The sequence below is a fragment of the Natrix helvetica genome (genome assembly GCF_964273705.1).
Source record: "Natrix helvetica genome assembly, chromosome: 1".
Lineage (NCBI taxonomy): Eukaryota > Metazoa > Chordata > Lepidosauria > Squamata > Natricidae > Natrix > Natrix helvetica.
The window spans coordinates 12,317,288-12,334,071 of record NC_138548.1 but is presented as its reverse complement, the minus strand read 5'-3'; the positions used below and the strand labels follow the sequence as shown (position 1 = coordinate 12,334,071).

The 16,784-nt window shown below is 44.6% G+C and overlaps 1 protein-coding gene across 3 annotated transcripts in view; it reads right to left on the bottom strand.

Moving 5' to 3' along the window:
• Positions 1-16,784, bottom strand: part of DAZAP1 (DAZ associated protein 1) — a 68,720-nt gene that overhangs the window by 31,017 nt on the left and 20,919 nt on the right. For 2 of the 3 annotated variants that reach the window (XM_081959729.1, XM_081959728.1), the window contains exons 2-4: positions 3,188-3,228; positions 2,186-2,352; positions 1,179-1,244 (exon numbers count right to left, since the gene is read on the bottom strand). In XM_081959729.1, the coding sequence (XP_081815855.1) occupies positions 1,179-1,244; positions 2,186-2,352; positions 3,188-3,228 (274 nt within the window). Of the gene's footprint in view, positions 1-1,178; positions 1,245-2,185; positions 2,353-3,187; positions 3,229-16,784 lie in introns of those variants that run through there. The other variant, XM_081959730.1, reaches the window with a different exon arrangement.

Sequence of the window (16,784 nt, the reverse complement as noted above, 5' to 3'; positions counted from 1 at the left end):
AAAACATTTAAAATAAAGTGATTGATTGATTGATTGATTGATTGATTGATTGATTGAATGAATGAATGAATAAATGTGTAAAGAGTTACCTTGCTTACCCTCAAGGCATTTGAACTGAAATTAACCACACGTAATACATAAAACAAAAAAAGACAGGGAAGGAAAGAACTCAGCTATAAATAGCTTATGCATAAGAAAGCAGTCATGGAAAAGACTAGGAAAAGGCTGAGGAAAAGAAAGGGCAAAGCAGGGATTCATAGGACTTCAGTACTGTAAAAACAACGGCAACCCAACTGGGGAAAAAGAAGAAGGATGAAACCAATGATTTGAAGGCGAACAAAGGAGCATTAAGGGAGGCAAGAAGTATGATTCAGAATCGCTTTCAACATTGAGGTGGGTGGCAAAAAAATAAAATAAATAAATAAAAATGATTCAAGTTGGAGAACACTTAGATAATCACCTACGGTTCACTTACCCTGCCTTACTTAACTGAGTTACCCTCTCTGCCTTCACAACTCTTCATGATATGGACCCAACCTAACTGAAAAGTAAATTCTCCTATAGAGCCTCTGAGGATATCACCGACTTTACAAAACAAATTTTTGCAAACTAGTATCAGTGGCACATTCTATAATGGATTGGTGGGTCAAAGGGAAACCCAATAGGTTATATTACCTAAAAGCAGCAGGCAGGAAGAAAAGTTTATTCAAGATTTTTTTTTGGTCAATGCCTTTCCTGGTTTGTAATATTCATTAATTTTTACAGGAATCAACCAGTTGTAACCAATAGTAATTGCTGATCCAACTGTATTCTTCTATGAATTTTCTACTTTTGTTTTGAGAAACAGTTTAGAATAATATCTGAATGGGAGATTTCAGGCCTACCTGATATTAAACCTCGCACAGTAGAATAAGAACATGTATCACACCAAATGCAGTTGAAATTCCAAATCTCATTTTTTAGAATCTGCTGGGAGCCCTGTGAGTTACTTTTCAGCAAAATGTGACATCTCATCAGCTAGGTTTAACTCTTGAAAACTCCATTTATTTTTAGTTGGCACCTCTGCATTTGATAGCCTGCTTACAACAAAGCCTCTTGGTCTTGGGAGACAAAAACACATTTCAATGAAGACACCAAGAAGGGGAAGAATATGGAGCAACGTGAAGACACTTCCTTACCCATCCTTCCTTTGGTCGTGTTCTCTCAGGCTGCATTCCTCGAGGGGTACAGGGTTTGGGATCAATCTGTCAAATGAAGGCAAAAGGGAAGAGGGCTTACTGGTACCAGCATTTGAGAAAATAAGATAGCTTATTAATTCCTGCCAACTCACTTTCAAAATGGTGGAATCAAATTACATATTAAGACGCTTGTATGATGACATAATGGAACACACATGGTCAACAATGGTAGAGGCATGTGCAACTCAGCAAAGTTATATTATTCTCTTAGGGAAAACTAAAGAAATGTGAAACAAAAAAGAACTCTGAATTAAAGGAAGACTTTATTAAAAATAATCTGTTGGAAAGGTCACATGCCAGAGGAAAGTAGGAAAAGCTGGAAGTGACCAAGTAGAGATGAAATTATAAACCAACAAGAAAATGTTTCTCTTTTTAGACGCTATTGGGCCTTAAATGGTATATGGCAATGTAGTACACAATCTTTGTTGAGGTTTAGTAACATTGGTGGATCCAAACTCTATCATCGTATTTACTTTGATGATGGCTAACCCAGGAATTTAGAATGTTGCAGTAGTTCCCAAAATAGGGGGGGGGGGGGAGGACAATAATTGTAATAATGAAAAAGTGATTTCTTATATACACTTATTAAATCGATTTATATGACTGCCCAACTGGTGAAAGCAACTCTGGGCATCAATAGCACATTAAGACAATAAAAATAATGTTAGCAAAGAATAAAAACCTAGTGGTCACCAAAGAGAAAATCAAATAAAACTATCAACAAAAACCTCTCCATCTAATGTCCCAACCCCAGGTCCTGGAACAGACTGTATTCAAATAATAGGGGCAGCATGTAAAATAAAGCTGAGGTCTAATAGGTCCTAGTCTCCAGTACAGACAAGATTCAGCAAAGACATTATCACTTAAAAGGCAACCTTTAATCATATTCATTTTAACAGTCAATTGGACATGCAGTTGTATTCCTGCACCCAAGTGGAATAACTTACGTTTCGGCCATCTAACATATGGGGTCTGCTGGCCAGGACAGTTCCCACACAGTTGGGATCTTTGAACTTGACAAATCCAAATCCTCTTGACTGATTTGTAGTCTTATCTTTCATTATTACACAGTCGACCACTTCCCCATACTGGGAAAAATAGCTACGGAGCGTTTCTGTTAAAGGAAAAACATACTTTGTTGAGATTAAGTCTGTCAAAAATAGAATATGGGCCAATATGGAAATAAATGCATCCCGAGAATAAAGGTAGTTTGCAATTTTACGGGAGGATATTCTCAGGTGAAGACATACTTCTGGGGATGCAAAATACAATATGTGGCCCTCCAGTACACCTTTTGTAATCCCAATGTTGCCTAAATATTCGACTTTTTCTCCTCTTGCTCCCCGTTTTGCAAGCTAAAGATGCCTTTGCAAATGTCAACCTGCCTGTCAAACATCATTCAGAGTATGGTGTTTTGACACACTGCAACGAGTCCACAATGGCTCAACCACAGTCCTCAACTATGGTTGAGTCAACCACAGTTATAAGTCCCTTCTTTGGGACAAGGAGAGCAACGTATAAAATAGTATTACCTTGAAATGGGTTTCCAACCACTCGGGGCTAGAAAGGCAGTGGAGCTCTGTTCAGAACAAACTAACAAGGTCAACAGAAGGGGGGATATGATAATGATGATGGTCAATGGGCACACAAGCAGGATTTTAAAGATCAAAGGAGATTTCTGAAGGTTTCTGTTTGAGCCCTAGGAAGACCAGCCTACCTATCACTTCTTTCTGTACCTTAAAGGAGAACAGATAATGCAGAACCATTAATGAATGGATGGGTTGTGCCATCCAAAAAGAAACCACAAAACGCTAAAAACAAGTCCTTTTTGGGGACATGTAAAGTACTGTCCGGCCTTCAACTGGGAGAAAGTCATACTTTTAACTATGATTTTGAGATAGTTTCAAGTTAAGATGTTCAGAACCAACCTAGGAAGCAGATCAATTTACCTTGTGTGGTGCTCCAATCTAGGCCTCCTACAAATAGTTTCCTGAAATTCAAAAAAATAAGTTAGTTAATTATTTCCCATTCCAAACATAAAAGATTCTCAACAGCAAAGCACTTTCAGTACTCATTATCCCAAAAGACTGCCTGAGTGGTTTGTAACAATCAGCAAGGATGGTAACTGTTGCTCTTAGATTAAATGGCTTTTCTGTTGTGATGCTTGCCCTCTGGAATAATTTCTCCCCCGAGATTCGTTCTGCTTTCACCTTAATGTTTCGAAAGTCTTTGAAAACCTGGGTGTTTACCCAGGCAGTCACCCAACCTTTGTAAGTTTTGGGGGGGTTGTTTGTTTTGCTATTTTTTTATTGTTCTTGCTTTTAAAGTGTAAATGACCATTGTCTTACCTGAAGGGTCCTTTTCAGGGCGCTGCAACGGAGAGTCCAAAGAAGGGTTAAACACAGCCAATCTGCCCAGAACTGAATTGAAACTTTAAGCCACGCCTCTGGTGCCGACTCTCCCCAGATTTATTCAATGAAGACGTGGAACAGTTGCGCGCTGAAACTTCAACTGGAAGTCTAATATGGAACAAGTCAAAAATAGTCCAACAACAATAACAGAAACAACAAACACTGTGACTTCACAAACACCAGCGGAGAATAGACCCCAGGGCGGGGTGGACTCTCCGTTGCAGCGCCCTGAAAAGGACCCTTCAGGTAAGACAATGGTCATTTTCCAGGGCGCTGCTCTGGAGAGTCCAAAGAAGGGACATGCCCAAGCTAACTGTCACTAGGGCGGGAAGGCTCAGCCATCAGGGTCGCTCCGCTGGTATGGATGCCCTGAAGAACACGCCTCCCAAAGGCCCCTTCCGCCGATGCAAAAAACTGTCCAGTTTGTAATTTCGGACAAATGGAGACAGAGAAGTCCAGGTGGCCGCCTTGCAGATCTCTTCAATCGGTGCCTGTGTAGACCAGGCAGCTGTGGTGGCGGCGCTTCTAGTCGAATGTGCTGTGATATTGCGAGGCACAGGAACGGACTGTAAAACGTGGGCAAGCGCAATGCAGGCTCGCAGCCATCCGCCGATGGTAGATGAAGAGACCTTCTTGCCTTGAGAAGCTGGTTGAAAGGAGACGAATAGAGATTCGGATTTCCGAAAACTGGCCGTGCGCTTGATGTATCTGCGAATAGTCCTGCGCACATCCAGCATGTGCCAGCGCTTTTCCCTCGGGTGCCGAGGATGCGGACAAAAATCCGGAAGGACCACCTCCTGCGCCCGATGAAACCCGGAATTGACCTTCGGACTGAAGGAAGGGTCCAGCCTCAGGATTACTCTGTCGTTACGAATGAGACACAAGTCCTCTCTGACTGACAGGCAGCCAGTTCCGATATGCGATGAGCAGACGTGATAGCGACCAGAAAAACCGTCTTGAATGTGAGGTGTCTGAGACTGGCCGTCTTAATGGGCTCAAACGGGGGCCCGATGAGGGACCGCACACTACATTGAGATCCCAAGATGGGTATCTGTGGACCACTGGGGGTCTCAGGTTGGTCGCTCCCCTGAGAAAACTGCGGATGGTCGGATTCCGGCCAAGAGATGCGTAGCCCTCAACTGAGAGGATGGTTGACAGGGCTGCCGCCTGGCGCCTCAGGGTGTTAGGTGCCAGGCCCTTGTCCAAATCTTCCTGCAGGAAGTCCAGGATGACAGGAACCGAAGCAAGGGGCGCAGACGTACCATGAGCCGTGCACCAGCTGGCGAAGGATTTCCAAGTGGCGTCGTAGATACGCGTCGTGGACTGCCGTCGTGACGCTTGGATGGTGCCAATCACCTTGTCTGACAACTTGCCTCTGCTTAGGAGATCCCTCTCAAGTGCCAGACGGCCAGCTGCAGCCACTGGGGTTCTGGATGTTGAAGGGCCCCCTGGCTGAGAGAGATGTCCTGTGGAGGAATCCGCCACGGTGGTGTGATCGAAAGACTCACCAAGTCTGCAAACCAGGTTCTCCTGGGCCAGTACGGTGCTATCCGCAGCACCTCCGCCTCCTCTGCTAGGATCTTCCTGATGACTCTGGGAAGAAGAGGTAGCGGGGGAAAAGCGTAAAGCAGACCTTTCGGCCACGGGCCGTGCAGCGCGTTGACTCCTTCCGCCCTCGGGTCGTGGAACCTTGTGAAGAACCGCGGAAGATGCGCGTTGGCCACGGTGGCGAACAGGTCCACCAGCGGGAGGCTGAACCTCTGGGACAGTTGCTGGAACAGCAGCGGATGTAGACGCCACTCCGAGTGGTCGACTGTGGATCTGCTCAGCCAGTCCGCCTGGGTGTTGCTCGTGCCCGAGATGTGCTCCGCCTGAAGAGAAAGGAGATACCTCTCCGCCCATCGACCCAAGAGCTCCGCCTCCTTCATCAGGGATCTGGAGCGTGTTCCCCCGTCGATTGATGTGCGCCTTGGTGGCGACATTGTCTGTCATGATGCGCACGTGGTGGCCCTGAACGGTGCTCTGGAAGCGCTTCAGCGCAAGCCTGACTGCCCTCAGCTCCAGCCAGTTGATGCTGTGAGCGGCTTCGGAAGGGGACCACCTGCCCTGTGCGAGCTGGATGTGGCAGTGGGCCCCCCAACCGAACAGGCTGGCATCCGTTGTGATGGTGAGCCTGACTGGCTCCTTGAATGGCGACCCCTTTAACAGGGCCGGAGACAACCACCACTTAGAGAGCGACGTACCTCTGCTGGAACTGGAATCAGTCTTGTTGAGCTGCTTTCGTTTGTTCTTTGATATGGAAGCAGGAGCCACTGAAGGGGACGGGAGTGAAGTCTCGCCCAAGGCACGATTGACAGGCACGAGATCATCTTACCGAGGAGCTGTGAGAGCTGAACCACCTTGACTAGACGTGACTGCTGCACCTGAACGACCATCTCCCAAAGGCTGGCCACCCTTTCCGGGGACAGGGATACCGTGCCCGAGGTGGTGTCGATGACGGCCCCTAGATGCTTCAGTCTGGTCGTGGGAACGAGATGACTTTTTTCCAGGTTGATGGTGAACCCGTGGTCCCGGAGGTAATGGAGGCCCGCGTAAGAGAACCTCAGGAACTTGCGGTGGGCTTTGCGGATAGGGATGTGGAGGTAGGCCTCTTTGAGGTCTATGGACGTTAGTATATCGCCTGGCCTGATGCCCCCAAGATGGACTGGAGGGACTGCATCTTGAACCTGCGATATGTCACGTGGTGATTGAACCTCTTTAGATCTAATATCCCCCTCCACCCTCCTGAGTTTTTGGGGACCAGAAACAGGATGGAGTAAAACCCTCTTCCTTCCTGGCCTGCTGGGACAGGTTCTATGGCCCTGATCTCCTTGAGGTGCCTTATCTCCTGTTCCATGAGGGATCTTTTGACTAACCCTGAGGGAACTGGACACCGGATGAAGTGGCGGGGAGGGGGGGACCAGAATTCTAAAGTGAGACCCATGCGGACCGTTTGAAGAACCCACTGGTCTGACGTGGTCTGCTCCCACTTGGCGTGGAACTGCAACCGCCCTCCTATGGGAGCTGACCTGTGATGGTCATTTATACCTCCTAAAGGGTCGGGAGCCGGAGCCCCCCCGAAATGGCCGCTTGGAGAAGGGCTGCTGGCGACCTCTGTCTCGAAAGGACTGACGGTCCTGAGACCGCTCACCCTGCTGGGGATACGCCCGATGATAGGGGGCGGAGCTGGTGGAGGGCTCATTGTTCCGAAAGGCCTCCCTCCTGTAAGAGCCAGGACCTTTACGGTCAGGCTTTTTGGTGACTGATGGCATCACTTTCTTTTTGTCCTTGTTTTCCACAAGGACTGGATCAAGGACCTCACCAAACAGCTTGTCCCCTTTAAAGGGGGCAGTAACAAGCTTCCATTTGGAGCGCATATCCACATTCCAGTGCCTAAGCCACAGGAGGCGTCTGGAAGTAACATTAGACGCTAGGGCACGCGAGGCAAACTTAGCAGCATTCAGAGTGGCATCAGCAGTGTACTCTGTGGCTGCCATGATTTTATTGATATCCTGCCTGACTTTAACGTCCTTGGCAGGTATCTTCCTCAACAACTGCCTCAGCCACAGGAGAGCCGCCCTGGAGAAAAAGGAGGCTGAAGCGGAGGACTTAATGGCCCATGCAGCTGCCTGATGGGTCTTGTGACAAGCAGTTTCGGTTCTCTTGTCCTCAGCCTTGAGCCCCTCCAACAGGTCAGGAGGGAGCACAGAAGAGAAGGTAAGAGCCGCTACAGGGGGATCGATAGGAGGGAGCTTGAGCAGCTCCTCCAGGCTGGCATCCACCGTATATAGCTTCTTGTCATGGCTGCTGGGGGTAGCCATGGTAGCTGGCTGCGCCCACTGTCTTGAACTAAATTGAGGAACATCTTGGGTACAGGAACTATTTCCTGGACCGAAATGGGTTCCTCAAAGAGATCCCCAGATAGATCATCAGGGTCTACAACCACCTGAGCTGGGGGGGGGTGGACCCCATGTGAGTTGAGATCTTAGCCTTATCTAAAATGGTTTTGAAATTATCCAAATTAAATAAGCCTGAAAAGGCCGGCTTTTTGGCGGGGCTTGCCTCATCCCCAGAGAATTCAGCTTCCTGCCTAGGAAGAAATTCCTCTTCTTCCTCCCAGTCTGACTCATCAGAGGCCACTGAAGAATGCAGGGACGAAGGTGGAAGGCTAGGAGTCATCTCTCTGGAATCCTCCTGGGGTTGCAAATGGTGGGTCTTGTGAGTGCGCTTGCCACCTTTTCGCATGCCTGCCTCAATGCCCTGGGAAATGGCCCTGTTAATTATTTCCTGCATTTCAGTGGATAGGTTAGGCCCTTGCGCCTCAATGGGGCGAACCCTTTGAGTGGGCCCGGGGATCGGCTGTTGAGGGGCTAAGGGCCCCATTGGAGCTGGTCCCTCCTCCATATCAGAGGGACAGGCAAAGAGATCAGCCTGATCAGCCATGGAATGGCCTGGAGAAGTTGCCATGGCCAAGGAATCCCCTTCTTCTTCACTATCAGAAATGGGGCCTCCCTGGGCTGGAGGAATTTCCCTGGAGGGCTCCCCAGGAGACACCGAAAGGGAAGATTGGGCCTGCTGTTGGGCTTTGGAAAACTGTTTTTCTAAGGCCTTCTGTCGCCTTAATGCATCTTTGTCTAGGCCTGAGCCCTGCTTGGGGCCATGCCTGGAGTAAGGCTTACTCCCTCTAATGGCCTCCCTGGCAGCTTTCCCGGCCTGTCTTACAGGGGCTCTGGAAGAGACACCCTCAGAAGTCTCAGGGACCTGATCTGCCATGGTAACAATCACTGGTTGGGGCAGTAGGGGGATGGGAAACCACCACTCACCACCTCCAGAAAGCCCACCGCAGCACGATGCTCCTGAGGAGACAGAGAAACTGCAAGGCCTGAAGTAGCTTGGAATTTCTTAGGCGCGAGCAGAATTCGCTCCCAGCGCCTGCAGGAGAGTAAAGGAGGCGACCCAGCAGGCCACGATCCCACGCCGCTTTCACTTGCTTGGATTGGGGCCCAGGTCGCCGGTCACACCGGGCAAGTCTGACTCCACGCGGCTCCTGCAAAGAGCCAGGCACCAGGCAGCTGCGGCAAAAAACTTTTAAAAGTAAAGCCGGAAGATTGCGCAATCCAAAATGGCGGCCGGAACTCACCGGAGCTTTGCGCGCCAATTTTAAAGAGGGAAGAAGCCAAAATGGCTGCCCTGGAAGCCCACGCATCAATTTGACTTGCTAGAAGCACAAATTGCAACGGAGGGCTTCCAGTGGGAATCGGCCCCCAGTAGGGGTGCCCCAACAGCGCTGGCGTCGGCACTCCGACCCACGCGCTTCCCCCAACAGCTGCCTGTGGCTTCTAGGAGCCAGAGCAAAGCCCCGGACTCCAGGAGAGCCGAAAGGGTGAGAAAAACCCAATTAAAAAGGGAAAAAAACAAACTTAAATTTAAACTCACCAGCCTGCTCTAAAAATCCTTAAATATACTGTTTTAAAAAAATTATTCTTCCTCTGGAGAGTCCAAGGAATCAATCTTAGAACTGGAGAAAATCTTAAAGCGCGTCTACTGGGCTAGCTGAATTGAAAAAATCTGGGGAGAGTCGGCACCAGAGGCGTGGCTTAAAGTTTCAATTCAGTTCTGGGCAGATTGGCTGTGTTTAACCCTTCTTTGGACTCTCCAGAGCAGCGCCCTGGAAAATCACCCAGGGCCACTTAGAGTTAGGCAGCCTCTAAATTACAAACAAACAAGCAAGCAAAATTTCTAAAAACAAAATAGCTAACGAAGAAAAAAAAAGCAGTAGGGAATTTGGGCACCTGTTCTGAAAGTTACAACTGTATGATTAAAGAACAGCAGTATTAGTGTATATACTTTACAGATCCTGAAGTCATTGGCAAAGAGACTTTGCCAGTTTTATTTATATCATGAATTTTATTTATATCATGAAGCATTTTTTTAAAATAAGGTAAGCCAATAAACATGCATGGAAGTACTGCCGTAAGATTTCATTGATAAAATACAGCATGCATTTCGAGTTAACAGACACTAAAAAGAATTCACTCGTTATTTTTATTCCCATTTTGCAGACACCCCCCCCCCCCAGGTAGCAATTTGTCGTTTCAACCAAAAAACTCTCAGCTGGGCTGAAGTTTGATCTTTTACTAATGCTGTCAGTGAATGTTTTGGAAAACCATTTTGGCGAACTAAATGTTTTCCTCTAAGTGTTTCATAAAGCACCTGAGCTTTGGGACGTGAACCATATCCAGAAAATTGTCCAGTAACATTTACCGGCAAACTACTTGCATGTTTATCTTTGGCTTTCTTAAATACAGGAGGAGGATTGCACAATTTTGTAGCATTCAAGCACTTGCACAAAACAATATCTAAATCCCAGTTAAAAGACTTGAATGACAGAACACCCTCTTTGCATGTTTTCAAAAACTCCCTCTGAACTCCTCAACCTCCTGCTCTCTCTTCATGTCACTTTCGTGATTTCTTCTATCCTCGTGGGATGAATGAAGTGAACGGTAGTTCTGGAGAACCCCAGATGGTGAAAGTCTGTTCTTTACATATTCTACGGCATTAAAACCTCAGTTGCAGAGTGACACAACAGTGTAACGTGAGCACTGCTGACACATGATCACGGTTAACACAAAAGCTGTGACTCGGTATGGTTGCTATACCAATGGAACAATTACAGGCAATTAACGGCAGCCATTCACTACATCAACAACATGCCATAGGGGCCAATTATCTTCCTATGCAATTTCCCTCTCTGCTACCTTGTTAGAAAGGCATTCTTCATCCTCCTAGCATTTTCATAAATATACACAATTTTATTTACTATGCTGTGAAGAAAAGCATCTTCAGTAAAAAAAAAAAAAAAAAATTCATTTTGCTTCAAATCTGAAAGTTCTGCCAAACTATTTCAGATGAGCCCTGGCTAAGTTGAAATAAAAACCAAAATAACGTTGGTTGTTCAGAAAACAGAAAATTTAGAGGGGTCCCAGAGTGATTTTAAGGTTCAAGCATGGCAAAGCTGATACATTGTCCTTTCCTCCTGCCTCCACAGTTTGTCTACCCACCCAATCTTCTCAGTCTTCTCTCTTCTGCTTCCCCTCAACCACTGATAACCCAGCATAGCATATCTGCCCACAATTTTGTCTCACACCCCCCCCCCATTCCCCTCTGCTGATCCCTTACGTGTCCCTGCTGCCTGTTCCCTTCCTTCTCTTGTAGTATCTCCTCTTTAGGGAAGGAGAAATTACTTTTACAGGTAGTCCCCAACTTACCTTACGACCACAACTGAGCCCAACATTTCTGTTGCTAAAACGAGAGATTTATTAAATCAGTCTTGCCCCATTTTATGACCTTTCTTGCCTCAGCTGTTAAGTGAATCACTGCAGTTGTTAAATTAATAACATGGTTGTTACGTGAATCTGGCTTCCTCACTGACTTTGCTTGTTAGGAGGTTGCAAAAGGCGATTTAAACGATGGGGACACTGCAACTGTCATAAATATGAGTCAGTTGCCAAGCATCTGAATTTTGTTCACATGACCATGGGGATCCTGTTAACGGTTATCTGAATGGTCATAAGTCACTTTTTTCAATACCACTGTAACTTCAAATGGTCACTAAACGAGCTGTTGATAGCAGCTGATTAAAGCTGCTAAAAGGAAGACACTAGGCGCTACTGACCAAGTTCACAAAACATTTACAATGGGAATGTCTCTGGAGATTCTCAGTCATCCAGTCATGATTGTCGCAGAGGTGCTTTTTCAAAAGGCAACTGGACTTCCTTTGCTTTCCTTGAAAATGTTTTGCTTCTCATCCAAGAAACCTCTTCAGTTCTGAACTGAAGAAGCTTCTTGGATGAAAAGCAAGCATCTTCAAGGGAAAACAAAGAAAGTCCAGTTGTCTTTTGAAAAAGCACCTCTGGGATTTACAATGGGAAGGTAAGGACAGCAAGTCCAATCCTGTTCACTGCTGAAATCCAAACTATGAAATGGCAGATAGTTTTTAGCCTCTGCTTCAACATGTCCTGTAAAGTAAGCTCACCACCACCTTTAGTAACCTTGGTGTTGGTTCCACTTTCAAACCATACATTCAATGTTGGGAGAGAGAAAAATCTTTCCACCTGTTTTCTTGCAATTTATGACTGTTACAGGTAATCCTTGACTTACAAAAGTTCACTTAGCAACCATTCAAAGTTACAATGGCACTGAAAACAGTGACTTATGAATATCTTACATCTACAACCATTGCAGCATACCCATGGCCATGTGATCAAAATTCAGGCGCTTAGCAACTGGCAGGTTATTTGTGACGGCTGCAGTCTCACAGGATCAGGCGATCACCCTTTAGGACCTTCTGACAAGCAAAGTCAATGGGGAAGCCAGATTCCCTTAATTACCATGTTACTAACTTAACTGCAGTGATTCAATTACAATTGGGGTAAGGAAGGTTGTAAAATGGAGGAAACCTCACAACTGTTTCACCTAGCGAAAGAAATTTTTGGCTCAATTGTAGTTGTAGATCAAGGACTACCTGTAACGAAAGCATTGGAACTTCGTTCTAATTTTACAAAGAACCATAAATCATTCCTCTCTGGCTATGGTTTTAGCACTGGACCTCCTAATAGACAAGGATTGATATTTAATTAGTGTAGTTTTGGTTTTTAAATTTTATGATTGGTTTTATGGGCTAGTTTTAATTTTTATAAATTGTACAGGGGTTATTTTATTTTATTTTAACGATGTATATTATTGTTTGGATGGGTTTTTTTAAATTTATACCTGTACACCGCCCCGAGTCCCTCCGGGGAGAGGGGGCGGTCTAGAAATCTAATTAATTAATTAATTAATTAATTAATTAATTAATTAATTAATTAATTAAATAAATAATAGTGAGCCATGGTGGCGCAGTGGTTACAGTACAGTACTGCAGGCTAGTTCTGCTGACTGTCGGCTGCCTGCAATTTGGCAGTTGAAATCTCACCAGGCTCAAGGTTGATTCAGCTTTCCAAGGTGGATAAAATGAGGAATCAAATTGTTGGGGGCAAGAGGCTGACCCTGTAAACCACTTACAGAGGGTTGTAAAGCACTGTATAGCTGAATATAAAACTAAGTGTTATTGCTATTGCTATTACATATGAAGAACGGTTGCAGGAGCTGGGTATGTTTAGCTTAAGAGAAAGAAGGATTAGGGGAGACATGATAGCAGTGTTCCAATATCTCAGGGGTTGCCACAAAGAAGAGGGAGTCAAGCTATTCTCCAAGGCACCTGAGGGTAGAACAAGAAGCAATGGATGGAAACTAATCAAGGAGAGAAGCAACTGAGAACTGAGGAGAAACTCCCTGACAGTTAGAACAATTAATCAGTGGAACAGAAGTTGCCTCCAGAAGTTGTGAATGCCCCAACACTGGAAGTCTTTAAGAAGATGTTGGATAGCTATTTGTCTGAAACGGTATAGAGTTTCCTGCCTAGGCAGGGGGTTGGACTAGAAGACCTCCAAGGTCCCTTCCAACTCTACTATTGTATTGTATTGTATTAATTTGATTGTGATGGAATATTTTGTCAAATCCTTTCACAACAGCTAGATGAAACATTATAATAAATCCCTAGTTTTAAGTATGGTGCAACAAGGTTTCCTAAAGCCTTGGTCCCATAAGGAGATATCCGAATAAATAAAACTCAGCTTTTGCTTTCCCCCAAAAGCCTCTCCCATGTAGTCCCATTAATATAATGGCACAACTTCTGAAAACAAGGCTGCACCCTTTTTAATAAATATTTTTAATCCCTTTATTATTATTTTATGTAATAACTCAAGGTGGTGAACATATCTAATATTCCCTTCCTCCTCCTCCTTTCCACACAAAACAACCACTGTGTCGGGTGAACTGGGCTGAGAGAAAGTGACTGGCCCCAAATCACCCAGGTGGCTTTGATGCCTAAGGCAGGACTCGAACTCACAGTCCTCATTGCCAGACTGATGATGCCTCAACCACCAGAACAAACTGGCTCTAGCCTTAGAATTCAACTAAAGGAAGTTAGGAGAGCTTAGTCACTATATAATTTAGAATTTGCCAGCTAAGGCTTTGAACTTCAGAGATACAATTTTTTTTTCTTGAATGGACAAAGAGGCAATCTATCTCCCTAAATGAAATTGTCTTTCAATTATCTTCCACACCAAGAGAGCTCCATTAAAAATGAAATCCAAGCAGAGCCCTCTACCAATTTTTCTCTAATGACCTCTGTCAATATGCTGAAATCCAAGAGTTTAAGGAGGCATTAAGAAACTAATTTAGCTAGGCTGACTGTTATCGATTTTAATTAGAAACCTGGGTGTTGCCTTCCCTTGTGTTTCTGACATTTGCCTTTTCCCAATAAACTCCTTTATGTAACTGAAGATTTGGCTTCAATACATAATAAGCCATTTTTAATTGAAACCTTCCCTCTATGCAAGTCAGCAGGGTTACGCAGCCTTCCTTTGTGCTTCGGAATTGGCAATAGGTTTCTTAAATTCTGAATTTCTGAGCAGTGGAGATAAAGATCTTAAGACACCTATTTTGTCTTAGGAGTAAAAGGACAAACCCTTGATAGGTAACAATTTTCTATCTGGACAGATTAGGAGAGTGACAGGAGATAAAGTCCAATTTGTGGTTGTCTATTAAAGGTAGTTCTCGATTTACAATCATTCCATTTAATGACCGTTCAAAGTTATAACGGCTTTGAAAAGGGGACTTGACCGTTTTTCACTCTTATGACCGTTGTGGCATCCTCTTGGTCATGTGATCAAAATTTCAGATGCTTGGCAACTGGCTCATACTTACGATTGCTGTGTCCTGAGGTCATGCGATTCCCTTTTGTGACCTTCTGACCAACGAAGTCAATGGGGAATCCAGATTCATTTAACAACCATGTTACTAACTTAATAAATGCAGTGATTCACTTAACAGCTGTGGCAAGAAAAGTTGCAAAATGGAGCAAAACTCACTTAGCAATTATGCTATCAGATTCTAGGTAGCTATCATATACAAAACCCTTCATGCCTAGGAACTGGCTATCTGAGAGGCTGCCTTGCTCCTATTGTCTCTGCCCATCTCATAAGATCCAACAGAATGGGTGTACTACAGATCCCACCTATTTAGCAATACCATCTGATGGGATCCAGGAAGGTGGCGTTCTCTATCCTGGTACCTGCCCTCTGGAATGGTATCCCCCTGGGGGGATTTGAAAAAAACACAATCCTGCTATTCTTCAAATGAGTCTTCAACACCTGACTTTTCCCTCAGGTTTTGGGTTAGATTAGCATCTATGTCCACCTGATCTGAATTATATTTTAATATGTTTGTAGTATGAATGTACTCCCTAGTTAGTATTACTGTAAAAAAAAAACCTGGTTTAACCTTTCAGGTTTTGCTATATTAATGTGTATGTTGCTCAGAATAGCTGTGAGCTGCGTGGCTGTATCCATTTAAAATATAAATAAAGCTTTTACCGAGGAAGCTTTGGAAGAAGGAATCTGCCAGTGAGGTTTTAATATAAACTGCTTCCACTTTGTATCAATCAATTATCCACTTCAGGAAGGAAACTGAGCCAAAGGAGAAGCTAAGCAGTTCTGCTTCTTTTGTTGTTTGTTCCCAAGCAATAGTGCTACACATCAGATTATATTTCTCTAAACTATAGTTTGCGTACTATAATGGCTGGGTCCACAAACTATCCTAAGCAAAACAACAGCAATATGATGGCTTTGATACAGTAGCCTTATGAAAACAGAGGAAGAAATAGTAGACAAACTTAGTTTAAAGTTACCACTCCCTCTGAAGGATAGCTTGGATTCCTAAATGCGGTATTTGCCCATTAATGTTGCTATGTGTTCTCTCAACACGGAAATCGCAACTAGCAGTAATATTTGGGGGAAGGGAGGAGAGATAACAGCATCCCAGTTATTAATATGCATGCATAAATGGCATTTTCCGTTGATCACTTTTTGTCGGGCAGCTTTATTTATGAGACTTCATTCACAGTAATAGTACAAGAAATCAATCTCATGGATATTACTTACACACGGATGGGCAAGCTAAGTCCTAAAGGTTTGACACAGCTTTATGCACTTGGTTTCTAAATGCAGCCCTGGTCCAAGCAACTGAATTTGGGGACAGAGGGCCAGAAATACTACCCCACTCACTAGAAAATGTTTCCAAGAGTCCAATCGGGATCAGTAAGATACATTTAATGCTACCCTTCTCCATTACCATTCCTAACCAAACTGGTCGTGGTCTTCCAGTGTGATTCAGAAATTCCGTACAGTAGCTCTTGGGGATCACAACATTTACAGGTAGCCCTTGACAACAGTTCGATTAGTTCAAAGTTACAACAGCATTGACAAAAGTGACTTATGACTGTATTTTATAGTTACAACCTTTACAGCACCCACACAGTCACATGATCAAAATTCAGATGCTTGGCAACTGATTTATACTTACGAGCATTTAAGTGTCCTGAGGTCATGTGATCACTTTTTTGTGAACCTTCTGACAAACTATGTCAATGGGGAAGCCAGATTCGCTCAACAACCAGGATACTAACTTATCAATTGCAGTGATTCACTTAACAGCTGTGGCAAGAAAACTTGTAAAACGGGGCAAAACTCACTTAACAAGTGTCTCACTTAACAACATAAATTTGGGGCTCAATTGTGGCTATAAGTCCAGGACTAGCTGTACATAAGAGTGCATAAATAAGGCCAAATGGAGATTTCATTGCTTCTATGAATGCCACGATCAGGTCAATGTACAGGTGAAACTCGAAAAATTAGAATATCGTGCAAAAGTTCATTTATTTCAACTTTTGCATCTCCTTTGGAAACCAAGGACCCAGAGTAAGCAGGAAGAATGGAGAGGCCAATCAAGCACAGTAATTTCACGGTCATTGAACCAGTTTTTGGTGCTTTTGGCAAAAGTTGCTCTCATCAGAAAAGAAGACTTTGGACCAAGGAGCAACAGGACTTTGGACCACTGTGCTTCATTAAGACCAGGGTCAATGCAGCCGTCTACCAGATTTTGGAGCACTTCATGTTTCCTTCCACAGACGAGCTTTATGGGGATGCTGACTTCA